General features: G+C 37.8%; 1 protein-coding gene across 1 annotated transcript in view; it reads left to right on the top strand.

Annotated features, from left to right (window-relative positions):
* Positions 1 to 11,937: 11,937 nt before the first annotated feature.
* The window catches only part of ZNF404 (zinc finger protein 404), an 8,727-nt gene continuing 6,874 nt past the window's right edge, over positions 11,938 to 13,790 (top strand). Inside the window, 1 exon segment of the mRNA XM_008065567.2 lies at positions 11,938 to 12,061. Within this exon segment, the coding sequence (XP_008063758.2) occupies positions 12,028 to 12,061 (34 nt within the window). The 5' untranslated portion in view covers positions 11,938 to 12,027.

Raw genomic sequence — 13,790 nt, 5'->3', positions numbered from 1 at the left:
CTGAAAATTTGTTTCCCATCCTCTTACTTTGAGTCTGTGTATGTCCTTTCTAGTGAGATGGGTCTCTTGAAGGCAGTATATTGTTGCCTGGTGATATTTTATCCATTTTGTCATTCTATGTCTTTTCAGTGGTGCGTTTAGTCCATTCACATTCAGACTAATTATTGAAATGTGAGAGTTCGTCCCTATCATGGAGTTCTTATTGAGTTATTGTTCTTCCACTTGGTTTTTTCTTTTTTCTTTTTCTTTTTCTTTGTCTTTCTTTTGCTTTTGGGGTTGGTTCGTGTATATTTTATTCTTTTCCCTGTACTCTTGTGAAGAACGTTGTTCTTTTTTCCTTTTCTTCTGTGTTTAGTACTTTCTTAAGTGTTTCATGTAGAGATGGTTTTGTGGCTGCATAAGTTCTTAGGGATTGGATATCTGGGAAAGATTTTAATTCTCCCTCACTGATGAAGCTTAGCTTGGCTGGGTAGGTTATTCTTGGTTGAAATTGTTTATCCTTTAAGACTTTGAAGATAGGGCTCCAAGCTCTCCTAGCCTGCAGGGTTTCTGCAGATAAATCTGCTGCTATTCTGATTGGTCTTCCATGGTGGGTGATCTGGCCTTTTTCTCTTGCTGCCTTTAGGATTTTTTCTTTTGTGCCTACTTTATTTAGGCGAATTATTATGTGTCTAGGAGTTGATCTTCTCATTTGTTGTCTTGTGGGGGTTCTCTGAATCTCTTGTGTTTGAATTTTTGTATCACTGATTAAATCAGGGAAATTTTCTTGAATGATCTCGTGGAAAGTTTGTTCCAATGTGGTCTCTGTTTCTCTTTCTGCCTCAGGGAGTCCGATTATTCTTAGGTTAGGCCTCTTGAGGTAGTCACTCATCTCTTGAAGGTTTTGTTCTGTCTTTTTTAGCTTATTTTCTGTGTTTTTAAGAGTTTGGGTTATTTCTATATTTTGGTCCTCAAGCTCTGAGATTCTTTCTTCTGCTTGGGTAATTCTGCTTTCCATGCTTATCAATTTGTTATTTATTTCATTCACAGTATTCTTTATTACTGTTATCTCAGATATCAGCTCCTTCCTAGTTTCTTCTTGTGTCTCCTCAATTCTTTTTAATCTCTCCATTATTGTTTTGATATCTACATTTGCATTTTGAGACCCTTCATTCTGGGGACTTTTCATTGTTTGTATTCCAAAGTCAGTTTTCTCAGTGTCTGCTCTCCCAGGCATCTGGGAGAGGCCCATACTCTTCTTTTGGTTTTTCTTCATTTCTGTAGATTTTTCTCCCTTTACCCCTTTCCCTCCCCCTCTTCAATTCTGTTTTTGAGGGAAGGTGGGGTTGCTTTTATTTCTCTTCTGCAATGACCTGTTCTTCCTTATGAGGGTCTTCTGGTTTTGTTCACTTTTCCCTCTGCTTTACAGTCTGTCTATTCAGCAGTTTGCAGTCTTGGTCCGTTCAGAGAATCTCACCAATTCACCTATGCCGTCGCCATCTTGCCCCGTCTCCTCCCATCTTGCCCCATCTCCTCTAGTCTTTCTTATATTAGACACCTCTGCCCCTGTAACCACAGAACTGTATTAGAATTTTTCAAAAGTCACAGCATACCAAAGTCCCATTTCTTTTTTCATATGCAATTTTTCCCTGCATATTTGTCGGGAGCGGATGTGATGTGGGGAGCAGAAGAGCACTGTCACTGTAGCAGGCCTTGAGTAAAGGCCTCAAGTGAATGCAAGGTCTTGCTTAATGGCCTCAAGCTCATAGGCAAGATCTCGCTTGGAAGCTCTACTTCCTAGCCAAAGGCAGGCTGTGAGGTATGCAGCCCGCTACACAGGTGCACATAGTATAGATAAAGCCTTAGCTACAACGAGGTAACTGCGGAACAGCTCACCTTTTAGGTAGCAACATAACTCTGCTATAGCTCCCTCACAGACCTTGAATCCCTTCCAACTTCCCTTGTGCTTGATTATAAAATAAACATGCTGATATAGTTCGGGGCCACTTCTCCATCAGAGGAAAGTGTCCCACCTGGCCCCAGCTTTTCTTTATGTCTTTGTGCCTGTGTCTTTCTTAATCTCTCGCCATTCTCTCTTGGGACCTTCAAAGCAGTCACGCGGGCCACAGCCATATTAGAAACAGTTTTGTTTTTTTTTTGAACCAAAATTGACTTATTTCCAAACTAGCTGCAATTCCTGAATTAAAGCAAGGAGTCCAGGCCTCATAAGTAGAGTGTAGTGACAAGAAGATTTGTCCAAGTGAGTTAGGGTAAATTGGTAAGGGCAAAACTATTAAATATCAAATCTCAAGACTTAGTACCTTGATATTCTAATTTAAGACAATCAACTCAAAGACTTTAGGACTTTGGAGAAAATAATTCCTCACCTTCATATCCCAAATGTCACCATGTTCATATCTCCTTTTATTTCATACTCCAGTCTCAAATAGAGTAACTAGTTGTATTATAATTTTTATTATAAAAGTAATATTATCATACAGTAATTCAGAAAATACAGAAATACCCAAAGAGAAGAGACAATTACTGTAAACATTTTACTCCAAACTTTTTATCCATCCATCAAGGCATATGCATGTATTCATATGTGTTATTTTACCTGCCATAACAGGATAACATTTTTGTAATATGTTTTTACTCATTATCATCAAATAAACTTCTGTGTTTTCATTTTTATTGAAGTATATGTTATATACAATGAAGTGCACACATCTTAGCTATATATATAACTCAATGAATTTTCACATCAGAAAACATCTGTGTAGATGATCAAGACATGGAAGATTTCTATGCCCTGCCATGGAGGATTTGTCTTGTCCTTTCCCAGTTAGAACCCATCCCTTTCCCATAAGCAGCAAGTGCTCTTCTGACTTCTAACACTCAAGATCAAAATTTCCCTCTTCTTGAATTTCACATAAGTGGAGTCTCCTGTATCCGCCTTCTTTCATCTAAACTTGACTTTTGGAATTGACCTTTGCAGATTGTGGTTTTTTTTTTACAAGTTAAAGGTTTATGGCAACTCTGTAGTCAGGTCTGTCAGTTCCATTTTTCCCACAGTGTGAACATTCCAGCACAACTCCCTTTGTGTCTCTGTATCACAGCTTGGCCATTCTCACAATATTTAAAAACTTTTTCCCTTTTATTATATCTGTTATAGTGATCTATGATCAGTGATCTTTGATGTTATTATTTTAATTGTTGGGGTACTGCTGAACTTAATTGAAAAGTGTATGTGTTCTGACTGCTCCATCAAACAGCTGTTCCACAATTTGTCTCCCTCTCCTTTGGCCTTCCTATTCCCTGAAATACCAACAACATTGAAATTAGGCCAATTAATAACCCTACAATGGCCTCTAAGTGTTTAAGTGAAAGGAAGATTCACACATTTCTCTCTTCATTTTTTTATTTTTTGACTTAAAGTCTCACTCTGTCACCCAGGCTGGAGTGCAGTGGCATACTCACGGCCACCCCAGCGTCGACCTGCTGGGCTCAGGTGACCCTTCTGCCTCCTTCCAAGTAGCTGGAACTGCAGACACGTGCCACCAAGCCCAGCTAATTTTTAAATTTATTGTAGAGATGAGGCTCGAACCCATAGTCTCAGGCAATTCTCTTACCTTGGCCTCTCAAAGTGCTGGGATTATAGGCATGAGCCACTGTGCCTGGCCACCTCTCTCTCTTTAAATCAAAAGGTAGAAATGGTTAAGCTTAGTGAAAAAGGCACGTCAAAAGCTGAGAGAGGCCAAAAGCTAGACCTCTTGTGCTAAGCAGTTAGCCAAGTTGTAAATGCAAAGGAAAAGTTGCTATTGTTTCTTCTGTTTTCTTTACCAGGTCAACCATAATATTTTCTAGTCCTTTTCTCCTAGCTTCTGTATCTGCATCATTTCTGGGTTTGTTTCTTTTTAATTTTTAATTTTAAAGATGTGGAGTAAAATTCAGGGTTAGGTACAAATGTTCATTATGCAGGTACCCTTGTTGATGTGGTATCACTTCCACCCCACCACCACCACCCCTAGCCCCCGCTGCAGATGGGTCTGTTTCTATTGAGACTTTTTCTCTTGATTATTAGGAATTTTCTTCTGTTTCTCTGCAGGATGAATAATTTTTATCATATGTTGGCATTGTGGATGATATAGAGATTCTGGATTATGTTATCTTTCTTTAATGAGTCTATAACAGAATTTCTCATCCTTTGCACTATTGATATTTTTGGCTAGAAAATTACTTGTTTGGGGAGCTTTTCTGTACCATACAGGATATTTAGTAGTATTCCAGGTCTCTTTCAACTTAATGCCTTAGCACTCATGCCCACAATTTTGACAACCAAATATGTCTCCAGACAGTGTCAAATATTCCCTTAAAGACAGCTGAACCCCCTGTTGAAAACCAGTGGTCTACACAATCATTTTTAATATTTACCTCATTTTCCATTATATGAATACACAATAGTTTTCTTTTTAACTACCCATCTAAGTAGCTTTAGACTTTGCCAACTTGTTTTTTCATTATATATTGTATGTATCAACACATTTCTTTACACATATCCGAGCACATTTTACAATTATTTCCTTTGGATGGATTCTCAAAAATGGCCCTTCATGGTTAAATTCTTCTTATGCAGAGTTCTGCTTACATATCTCAGTGCATTAGATTTTTACAAGTGTACAGGACACCATGAGATACTTTCTCCTGCAACCTTACTAATATGTGGTGCATCACCAACCTTTTAAATATGACAATTGAATACCTGTAAAATGATACTATTATATTGCTTTCAAACATCTCTTTAGTAAAGTTACATATCTTTTGCTAGAGGATGCCCTAATTACCTAAATCAGGTTTTATATAACAGAACAAGAAATCCTGGATTTCAGAGGGAACAGTTTAAAAAAAATTTTTATATTTGTGGAAATGTGATTCAAAACGTGCCACTTCTGTTTGTCATTTGTGGATATGGGAAAATGTCTTTAAATATTGTATTAGATCATATTAATAATTATATTAGATAATACTAATTGCAGGATTAAATGTAAGTGTATATAGAGCACTTATCACATAGAAGGTCGCAAAAAATATATGTGTTATTGTATGGCTTCAGTGAGCATAAATTCACTCCTTCTTAGTGGGTACTGATGGGAATGGGGATGGGGAAGGTTGGGGTAGTGAATTCATGCCAGAAGGTGAATCCTGTTAAGGAAATCCATGGTGGTTAGCACAGAGGATCTTGGGAGTCATATTTCTGGCTTAGGGGAAAAACTTCACTTGGGCAGGCAGTTTTACAGTGGTAAAGGTTTCCAGGCTGGTTTCTACTGTTTTCTACCTTTTGCCTGGGGGAGCCCAGGTCCATCTCAAGACCAGGAAAGGCTGGGTGCGGCACCTTAAACCTGTAATCCCAGCACTTTGCGAGGCCGCGGTGAGGGCTGAGCCCACGGTTCGAGAAGAGTCTGGACAACATGGCGAGACCTCATCTCTACAATAAATCAAAATAATTAGCCGGGCATGGTAGTGCGTGACTCTAGTTCCAGCTACTTGTAAGGCTGAGGTGGAAGGATCACCAGAGCCCAGCAGGTCAACGCTGGGGTGGCTGTGAGTGTGCCACTGCACTCCAGCCTGGGTGATGCAGTGAGACTCCAACTCAAAAAAAAAAAAAAAAGATCACAAGGATTGTTGCAGATTATAACGTATTGTCTGGTCTCAGGCCTGGAAGGTAGACCTGGATAAGAAAGTATCTACTCAGAGTTTGAATGAATAACCCAGGCTATGGCTGAGTTTACATCATCAGAATGAGAAATAGGCCAGAGTGAGATGTCTGGCCTATTTTTAATTCGTGCAATATTTTTATTCTTTGTCCCCAAACCTCTTACCTAAGAAAACTGTCTCTCTGAACCTATTTCACAATTCCTCCTTGTTTGCCTCCTTTTTTGAACTGGTTTTTACTTATTCATCAGATAATTCATCTCCTCCATGTTCACTCTTTTCTCATGAACAGTGAAAGAGTGAAGTACCTTAAAATACTTGAGTTGCCCTCGTCAAGTTTGTGATTTCATATACAGAAATTATGGTCTTATTTGACCACAGGAAGGAAAACTTTCTTCACAATTTTCGAGGTAGATAAGAGAAATTTTGGTTACGGGTAATCTCAGTCTCAGTTTAAGGTGAGATCCCAGCTTTGAAAAACTTTTAGGTTTGGGTAGAGATGGGATGGGTGCCTACCTAGAGAGAGATCAGGGTTCAAGCTAGTTATTGAGAAATGAATATGTTACCAAGGTTCATTTTGTAGAGGAAGATAAATTGCTGATCTTGAGGGAATCAGTGTTCTTCTGGATCATTCTATATTGTTGTGTTCCAACTCAGGAACAGATTGATAAGGTATTGTAGAAAGGAAGACCAACTAGAACTATATGTAGTAGATGATATTGAATTTTAGGAGAGAGGTTGGGATTACTGTCCAATATAAATCCAACATAAATGCCATTTAGTATAATATCTTATATATTAATATTAGTATTATTAATACTTAAGTAAGATTAAATCTGCTAAGTGGGCCTAAATATAAGCATTAATATGCTTATGACATATAAATTTGTGACTTGACTTAATTTTATACAATCTCTTTTTTTTTGAATTGGCATCTTGCTCTGCCACCCAGGCTGGAGTGCAGAGCACAGTCACAGCTCACCATATCTTGACCTCCTAGACTCAGGTGATCCTTCCACCTACCAAGTGGCTGAGACTACAGGCACTGACCATCATACCCGGCCTAAATTTTTAATTTTTGTAGAGCCAAGTTTTCACTATGCTGCCTAGGCTAGTGTTGAACTCCTGGGATCAAGCAATCCTTCCTCCTCAGCCTCCCAAAGTGCCGGGATTGTAGGTGTGAGCCACCGTGGCTGGACACAAACTCAATTTTTTAAGATAGAGTATCAGCTTTTTTGAGGTATAACTGACATATAATTAAATGTATGTATATATTTTTTAAAGCAACTTTATTTAGTTTTAATTGACAGATAATAAACTACTCTTGTTTGAAGTGATAGGTCTTAACATGTATATTTTTGCTAAACCATTATCACAGTCAAGATAATGAACAAATCAATTATTTCAGAAGTTTTCTCATACCTTTTTATAACTACCTCCATCCTGCCCACCCTACCCTGATGTTTGTGCCCAGCTACCACTGTTCTGATTTCTGTCACTTTAGGGTAGTTTACATTTTCTAGAATTTTATATAAATGGAGTCATACATTGTGTACTCCATTTTTTGTCTGTATTATTTTACTGAACATGTTATTTTGAGAGCCCATGTTAATGCATATGTTTGTGGGATATTCTCTTTTATTGCTCACTGGTATTCTAAGGATATACCACAATTTGTTTATTTATTTATCTGTGGATAGACATTTAAGTTCTTTTTACTTTTTGGCTTTTACAATTAAAGGTCCTTTGATTATTCATGCACAAATCTTTGTGTGCACATATGCTTTTATTTCTCATGAGTAGTTGCTAGGATTGGAATGCTTGGTAATATGGATGCTTAACTTCTTAAGAAACACGTAAATTATTTTTCAGAGTGATTATGCCATCTTACAATCCTACCAGCAATGTATGAGAGTTCTGTTTAGTTTTTTCCTTTTTCAAATCTTAGGCAGCACTTGAAATGGTCAGTGTTTAATTTTTTTTTTTTTTTTTTGAGTTGGAGTCTCACTCTGTCACCCAGACTGGAGTGCAGTGGCTGCTCCCGGCCACTGCAGCCTTGACCTGCTGGGCTCTGGCGATCCTTCCGCCTCAGCCTTCCAAGTAGCTGGAACTACAGGCGCGCGCTACCATGCCTGGCTAGTTTTTGGTTTTATTGTAGAGATGAGGTCTCGTCAAGTTGCCCAGGCAGGTCTTGAACCTGCGGACTCAGGCAATCCACACACCTCAGCCCTCCCAAGGCGTGGGATTACAGGCTGAGCCACCGAGCCCGGCTCAGTGTTTAATTTTAACCGTCCTAATAGTTGTAGTACCTCACTAAGGTTTTAATTTGTATTGATTTTTATTTTGTATTTACCCAATGAATATTGATGCCAAACTTCTTTTTGAGTGTTACTTAGCTATCTGTATATCTTCTTTGATAAAGTATCTGTTGAAATGTTTACGCTTTAAAAAATTTGGTTGTTTTCTTAATACTGAAATTTGAGTTGTTTATATACTCTAGATAAAAGTATTTTATCAGCCGGGCTCGGTGGCTCAGCCTGTAATCCCGCGCTTTTGGGAGGCTGAGGTGAGTGGATTGCCTGAGCCCGTGGGTTCGAGACCCGCCTGGGCAGCGAGACCTCATCTGTACAATAAATCAAAAAATCAGCTGGGCGTGATAGTGCATGCCTGTAATTCCAGCTCCTTGGAAGGCTGAGGCGGAAGGATCGCCGGAGCCCAGCAGGTCGAGGCTGCGGTGGCCGGGAGTGGCCACTGCACTCCAGTCTGGGCGACAGAGTGAGACTCCAACTCAAAAAAAAAAAAGGTATTTTATCATATATCAGCTTTCCCAAATATTTTCTCACAGTCTGCAGTATAATAAATAATCTGACTCTATTTGTGCTGTTTCATTGCTGATAGCTTTTCAGCCTACCCCATTCTTTTTCCCTTCTGTCCAATATCTAGGCAAGCTGATAAGAAAATTCAGATGCTCTCTCCTCTGGTGCTGGTGGGTGGTTGGTTTAGACCACATAAGCTGCTTCTGGGTTAGGACCTTTACCCTACCTCACCTGCTAAACATAATAACAATTCCAAGCCATTCTTCTTTCTTAAGGCTTTTTCATACTTGCTTAAGAGCTATCCTGCTCTCTCCATAAAGTCCCATTGTGTGAATAATAAATATTCTTCATGCTTTCTCAGGGTGTGTGCTATCATCAGTCTCAACTTCTGAACCAAATTTGGGGTGCAGGTTCCTCATTTCTCTTTAGGGCGGATATAACATGCTGTCTTTTCATTCTTTTAACTGACGTTTGAAGACTGGAAGTTTTAATTTTGATATGATCCAGTTTGTCAGCCTTTTATTTTACAGATTGTGCTATTGACGTTGTATTTAGAGATCTTTGCCTAATCCCAAACTTACATAGATTTTTATACAATGTGTTCTCCAAGAAAATCTATAGTTTTAGGCTTTACATTTAGCTCTGGAGTCATTTTAAGTTGATCTTGGCATATAGTGTAAGGTGTAGGGTTTTTTTTTCATATGAATATATTATTATTATTATTATTATTTTGAGTTGGGTCTCACCTAGGCTGGAGTGCAGTGGCACACTCATGGCCACTGCAGCTTCTACCTGCTGGGCTCAGATCATCCTTCTGCCTCAGCCTTCCAAGTAGCTAGAACTACAGGCGTGTGCTACCATGCCCAGATAATTTTTAAAAAATTTATTTTAGAGACAAGGTCTCACCAAGTTACCTGGGCTGGTCTTGAACCTGCAGGCTCAGGCAATTCACTCGCCTTGGCATCCCAAAATGCTGGGATTACAGTCTGAGCCACCAAGCCCAGCCTATTCCTGCAACATTTTTTGAAAAGACTATCCTTTCTCTACTGAATTGCCTTTGTACATTTGTTGAAAGTCAACTGTCTAAATATGTGTGGGTCTGTTTCTCAACTCTCTGTTTCATTGAGCTATCTCTGTATTTACTCCCTACATTCTCTTGATTATATTTCGTTTCCGATTAATGGGGTCAGTTCTTCAATTGTTCTTCTTCAACATTGTCTATGCTATTCTTGTCCTTTGTGTTTTTATCTGTATTTTAGAATCAGCTTATCAGTTTCTACAAAAAACCTATTGGAATTTAGAATGATATTGTACAGAACCTGTATATCTATTTGCAAAAATAAGTGTCATCTGACCCATGAACATGCTATATCTATTTATTTGCATCTTTTTTTGTTTTTTGAGTTGGAGTCTCACTCTGTCGCCCAGACTGGAGTGCAGTGGCCGCTCCCGCGATCCTTCCGCCTCAACCTTCCAAGTAGCTGGAACTACAGGCGCGCGCTACCACACCCGGCTAATTTTTTATTTATTGTAGAGATGAGGGCTCACCAAGTTGCCCAGGCGGGTCTCGAACCCACGGGCTCAGGCAATTCACTCACCTCAGCCTCCCAAGGTGCAGAATTACAGGCTGAGCCATCAAGCCCGGCTATTTGCATCTTTAAAATGGTTTCTCAGTAATTATCTATAGTTTTCAGAGTATGCTAAATTGATCCCTAAATATTTGATATTTTTTCATTTGATATTGAGTATTTTTATTTTTCATTTCCACCAACTCTTGCTAATATTAAAATGCAATTGATTCTCAATAGATTGAGATGTATCTTCTTACTTTGCTAAACTCACTTCATAATTTCAGTGGCTTTTTATTAGATCCCATTGAATTTTCTTTATAAACAATCATGTCATCTTTGACAAAAGACATTTTTACTTTTTTTTTCAATCTAGACAACTTTTATATCTTTTTCTTACCTGGTTGCATTGACTAGGACCTCTAGTACAATGTTGAATATAACTGGTGAGAGTAGATATCCTTGCCATATTTTTAATCTTAGAAAGACAGTATGTATCCTTTCACTGTTAAATGTGATGTTTGGTATAGGTTTTTTATAGATGTCATTAATTAGGTTAGGGTTGGGAAGATGTCCCCTTTTTTGTATTTTGCTGAGAACTTTTATCAAGGGTGAATATTGGATTCTATCAAAATGCCTTTTTTGTATCTGTTGATATTATATGGTTTTTCTTTGGTATTTTGTTAATATGGTGAATTACATTGTCTGTTTTTTGTTTTATTTTTTAAGTTGGAGTCTCACTCCATCACCCAGGCTGGAGTGCAGTGGTGTGCTCACCGCCACCCCAGTGTCGACCTGCGGGACTTAAATGATCCTTCCTCCTCAGCCTTCCAAGTAGCTGGAACTATGGGTGCAAGCTACCATACCCAGCTAATTTTTTTATTTATCATAGAGGTGAGGTCTCACCAAGTTGCCCAGGCTGTTCTCGATCCCATGGACTCAGGCAATCCCCTCACCTCGACCTCCCAAAGTGCTGGGGTTACAGGCTTGAGCTACCACGCCTGACCCTTTGTCTAATTTTTAAATGTCAGACCAGCCTTGAATTCAGTCTTAGTCATGTTGGGTTTTCTTTTTTAATATATTGTTGAATTCAATACACTCAAATGTTGTTTGAAATCTTTGCATCTATGTTTGTGATGGATATTGGTTTGTACATCTTTTCCTGTGGTGTCTTTGTCTGGTTTTGCTATGTGAATAATGCCTAGGGAATCTTTTGGGCTTTGCTTAGTTTCCCCTCCCTTTGCCATAGCCTAAAAACTGTCTCCTTACAATAAACTAGGGAAACTTTAGGTTTCACCTCATTTGTTACTTGTCTTTTAGGGATCATTGCCCTGTATTCTGTCTTGAAAATCATTATTTAATATATTTTTGTCCAGGTTTTCAGTTATTTCATGCAGGAGAGTAAATTCAATTCCTGTTATTTCATTGTGGCTAGAAGAGATGTTATTATATATTTCTTGAGAGGGGAGATTTTATCAATTCATTTTTTACATATTCCTTGAAGAGAAAAAATACAAGAACTTGTACTTATTAATAATCTGTAATTTAGGTACATAGAATGTATGCTTATATAAGCTATTCATTTAGTTAGAAAAGTCTGATTATTGTCATATTGTCATTTATGTTGTTTTTTTTTCTGTTACTGAGGAAATTTTGTGTGCTCCAACAGGTTTCTTCAAGATCGCATAGGCACTCAAAATATATTCATTTATTTACTCTTGTCTAATCTAATCAGGTCACAATCTTGCAACTCCAGACTGCTTGTTTTTATATATTGCCCCTTTATTGCAATTTAGTATTCCATCTTTAAAAAGTAATATTTACTTTTACAAATAATACATATGTTTTTGTCATTTCAGGTACCATTGATATTCGGTGATGTTGCCATAGACTTCTCTCAGCAGGAGTGGGAATGTCTAAACTCAGATCAGAAAGATTTGTACAGAGATGTGATGTTGGAGAGTTATACTAACTTGGTCTCATTGGGTAAGGATGTCTGTACAAAGTGATAGAGAATCTGCTTTCTAAAATATTAGCCTTCTCCATTGTATATTTTATGCTGCATGCCAAGAAACCAGCTAAATTTCTGCTCATTTTCTCAAAGGATTAATTTGCGGATTGTTAGTTGGAAATGGGCACCTCCATTCAGCACCTGAAACCTCTCTTTTCTTCAGTTGCCTTTCTGCCTCCCTCTGCTCTGTCCTATAATTACTTCTTTTTTCTAAATTACTAAATGTTTGAATTTTGGGAATTTTTCTGCATAACTGCCATTTAAGGAAAACAATTTTGTACTAAGTGTATATTCAGAACGTCTTTCAGTACTGTATTTTAATTGCTTATTCACCTACATGGAGAACAGATAGCAGAGTCTTGATTTTCTCTATTCTACAGAAGAGCCTCTATAATTTACAGTGATCGAATGAATCAAGATCACTATCTTTTTTAGCATTTTTTTTTTTTTTTTTTTTTTTTTTTTAGTTATCACAGTGGGAATGTTGGCTTGCAGTGATCTGGTAGAGTCTACCTAGAAATGGAAGTTTTTGTTCAGTTTTTGGAAAATACAGGACTATTTGCTCTTCTCTCCAATTTTACCTATCTTAGATCTTTTAAGCATATTTCACGATTATATTTATGCTTATCTACTTTTCTTCTCTATTTCCCCTCTGTTTTTTTCTATGCTGGACTTTGAGAATTTTCTGTTGACTCATTGATTTCAGTTCACTTATCCTGTCTTCTGCTGTGATGAGTGTCCTCTTTAAAGAGGAGGTTTTCATGTCAGATATTTTCTTTTTAGTTCTAGAAATTCAATTTGATTCTCTCTTATAACTACCAGTTGTCTATGGAAATCTTCATTCTTTTATTGACTTTCTTTACATTACTATCTTTTCATTTGTTTTGTGACATTTTAATCATAGTTAATTTTAAATTCTTAAATGCCTTCTTTTTTGGTATAATCTGTGAGTCTGCTTCTGTTGTTTCTTTTTTCTTTTCTTTTCTTTTTTTTTTTGCTCTTATTATGGCAATGTCTTTTAAGATACTAATAGGTGTGATTGTGTTCTAGACATTGTGGACAAAAGAACTGAAGAAATTCCAGATGATGGAATCTTCCACTAGAAAGTATTTAGATTTTCCTCTATTAGTCTGATAGAATGATGGACTGATGACAGTAATACAACTAGACATTAAGCTGGGTCAGTGCTGGTTTTCAGTTTGGTAATACTCAGCTACCTCTTTGTTATCTCTGTTCCTTTGCCTCTACCTCTACTCAGAATCAGTAAGTTTCTCCAGAGGAAAAGCTATGAATCATCAGGGCCAATTTACCACTTCTTTAATGGCTGTTATTGCTCATTTGTTTTGATCTCAAGCTTCTACCCCAATGGATCTTTTGTTTCCAGGAAAAGTGCTTAAAATTAATGAGTTAATTATTCATATGATAAGTTAGAAAAAGAAGAGCATGGTAGCCTTAAAGAAAGTAGGAGAAAAGAGAGAACAGAAATTAATTAAATAAAAAATAAACATACAAAAGAACAAGTCACAAAAGTGGTGCAACTCTCAACATGAATCAAGAAAAAAGTCGCTGGGCTCGGTGGCTCAGCCTGTCATCCCGCGCCTTTGGGAGGCTGAGGTGAGTGGATTGCCTGAGCCTGCGGGTTCGAGACCCGCCTGAGCAACGAGACCTCATCTCTACAATAAATCACAAAATCAGCCGGGCGTG

The sequence above is a fragment of the Carlito syrichta genome, unplaced genomic scaffold (assembly GCF_000164805.1).
Source record: "Carlito syrichta isolate Samal-C Ts95f unplaced genomic scaffold, Tarsius_syrichta-2.0.1 Scaffold103403, whole genome shotgun sequence".
Taxonomy (NCBI): Eukaryota; Metazoa; Chordata; class Mammalia; order Primates; family Tarsiidae; genus Carlito; species Carlito syrichta.
The sequence above is the reverse complement of the archived record's forward strand: the minus strand, read 5'-3'. Positions and strand labels throughout refer to the sequence as shown.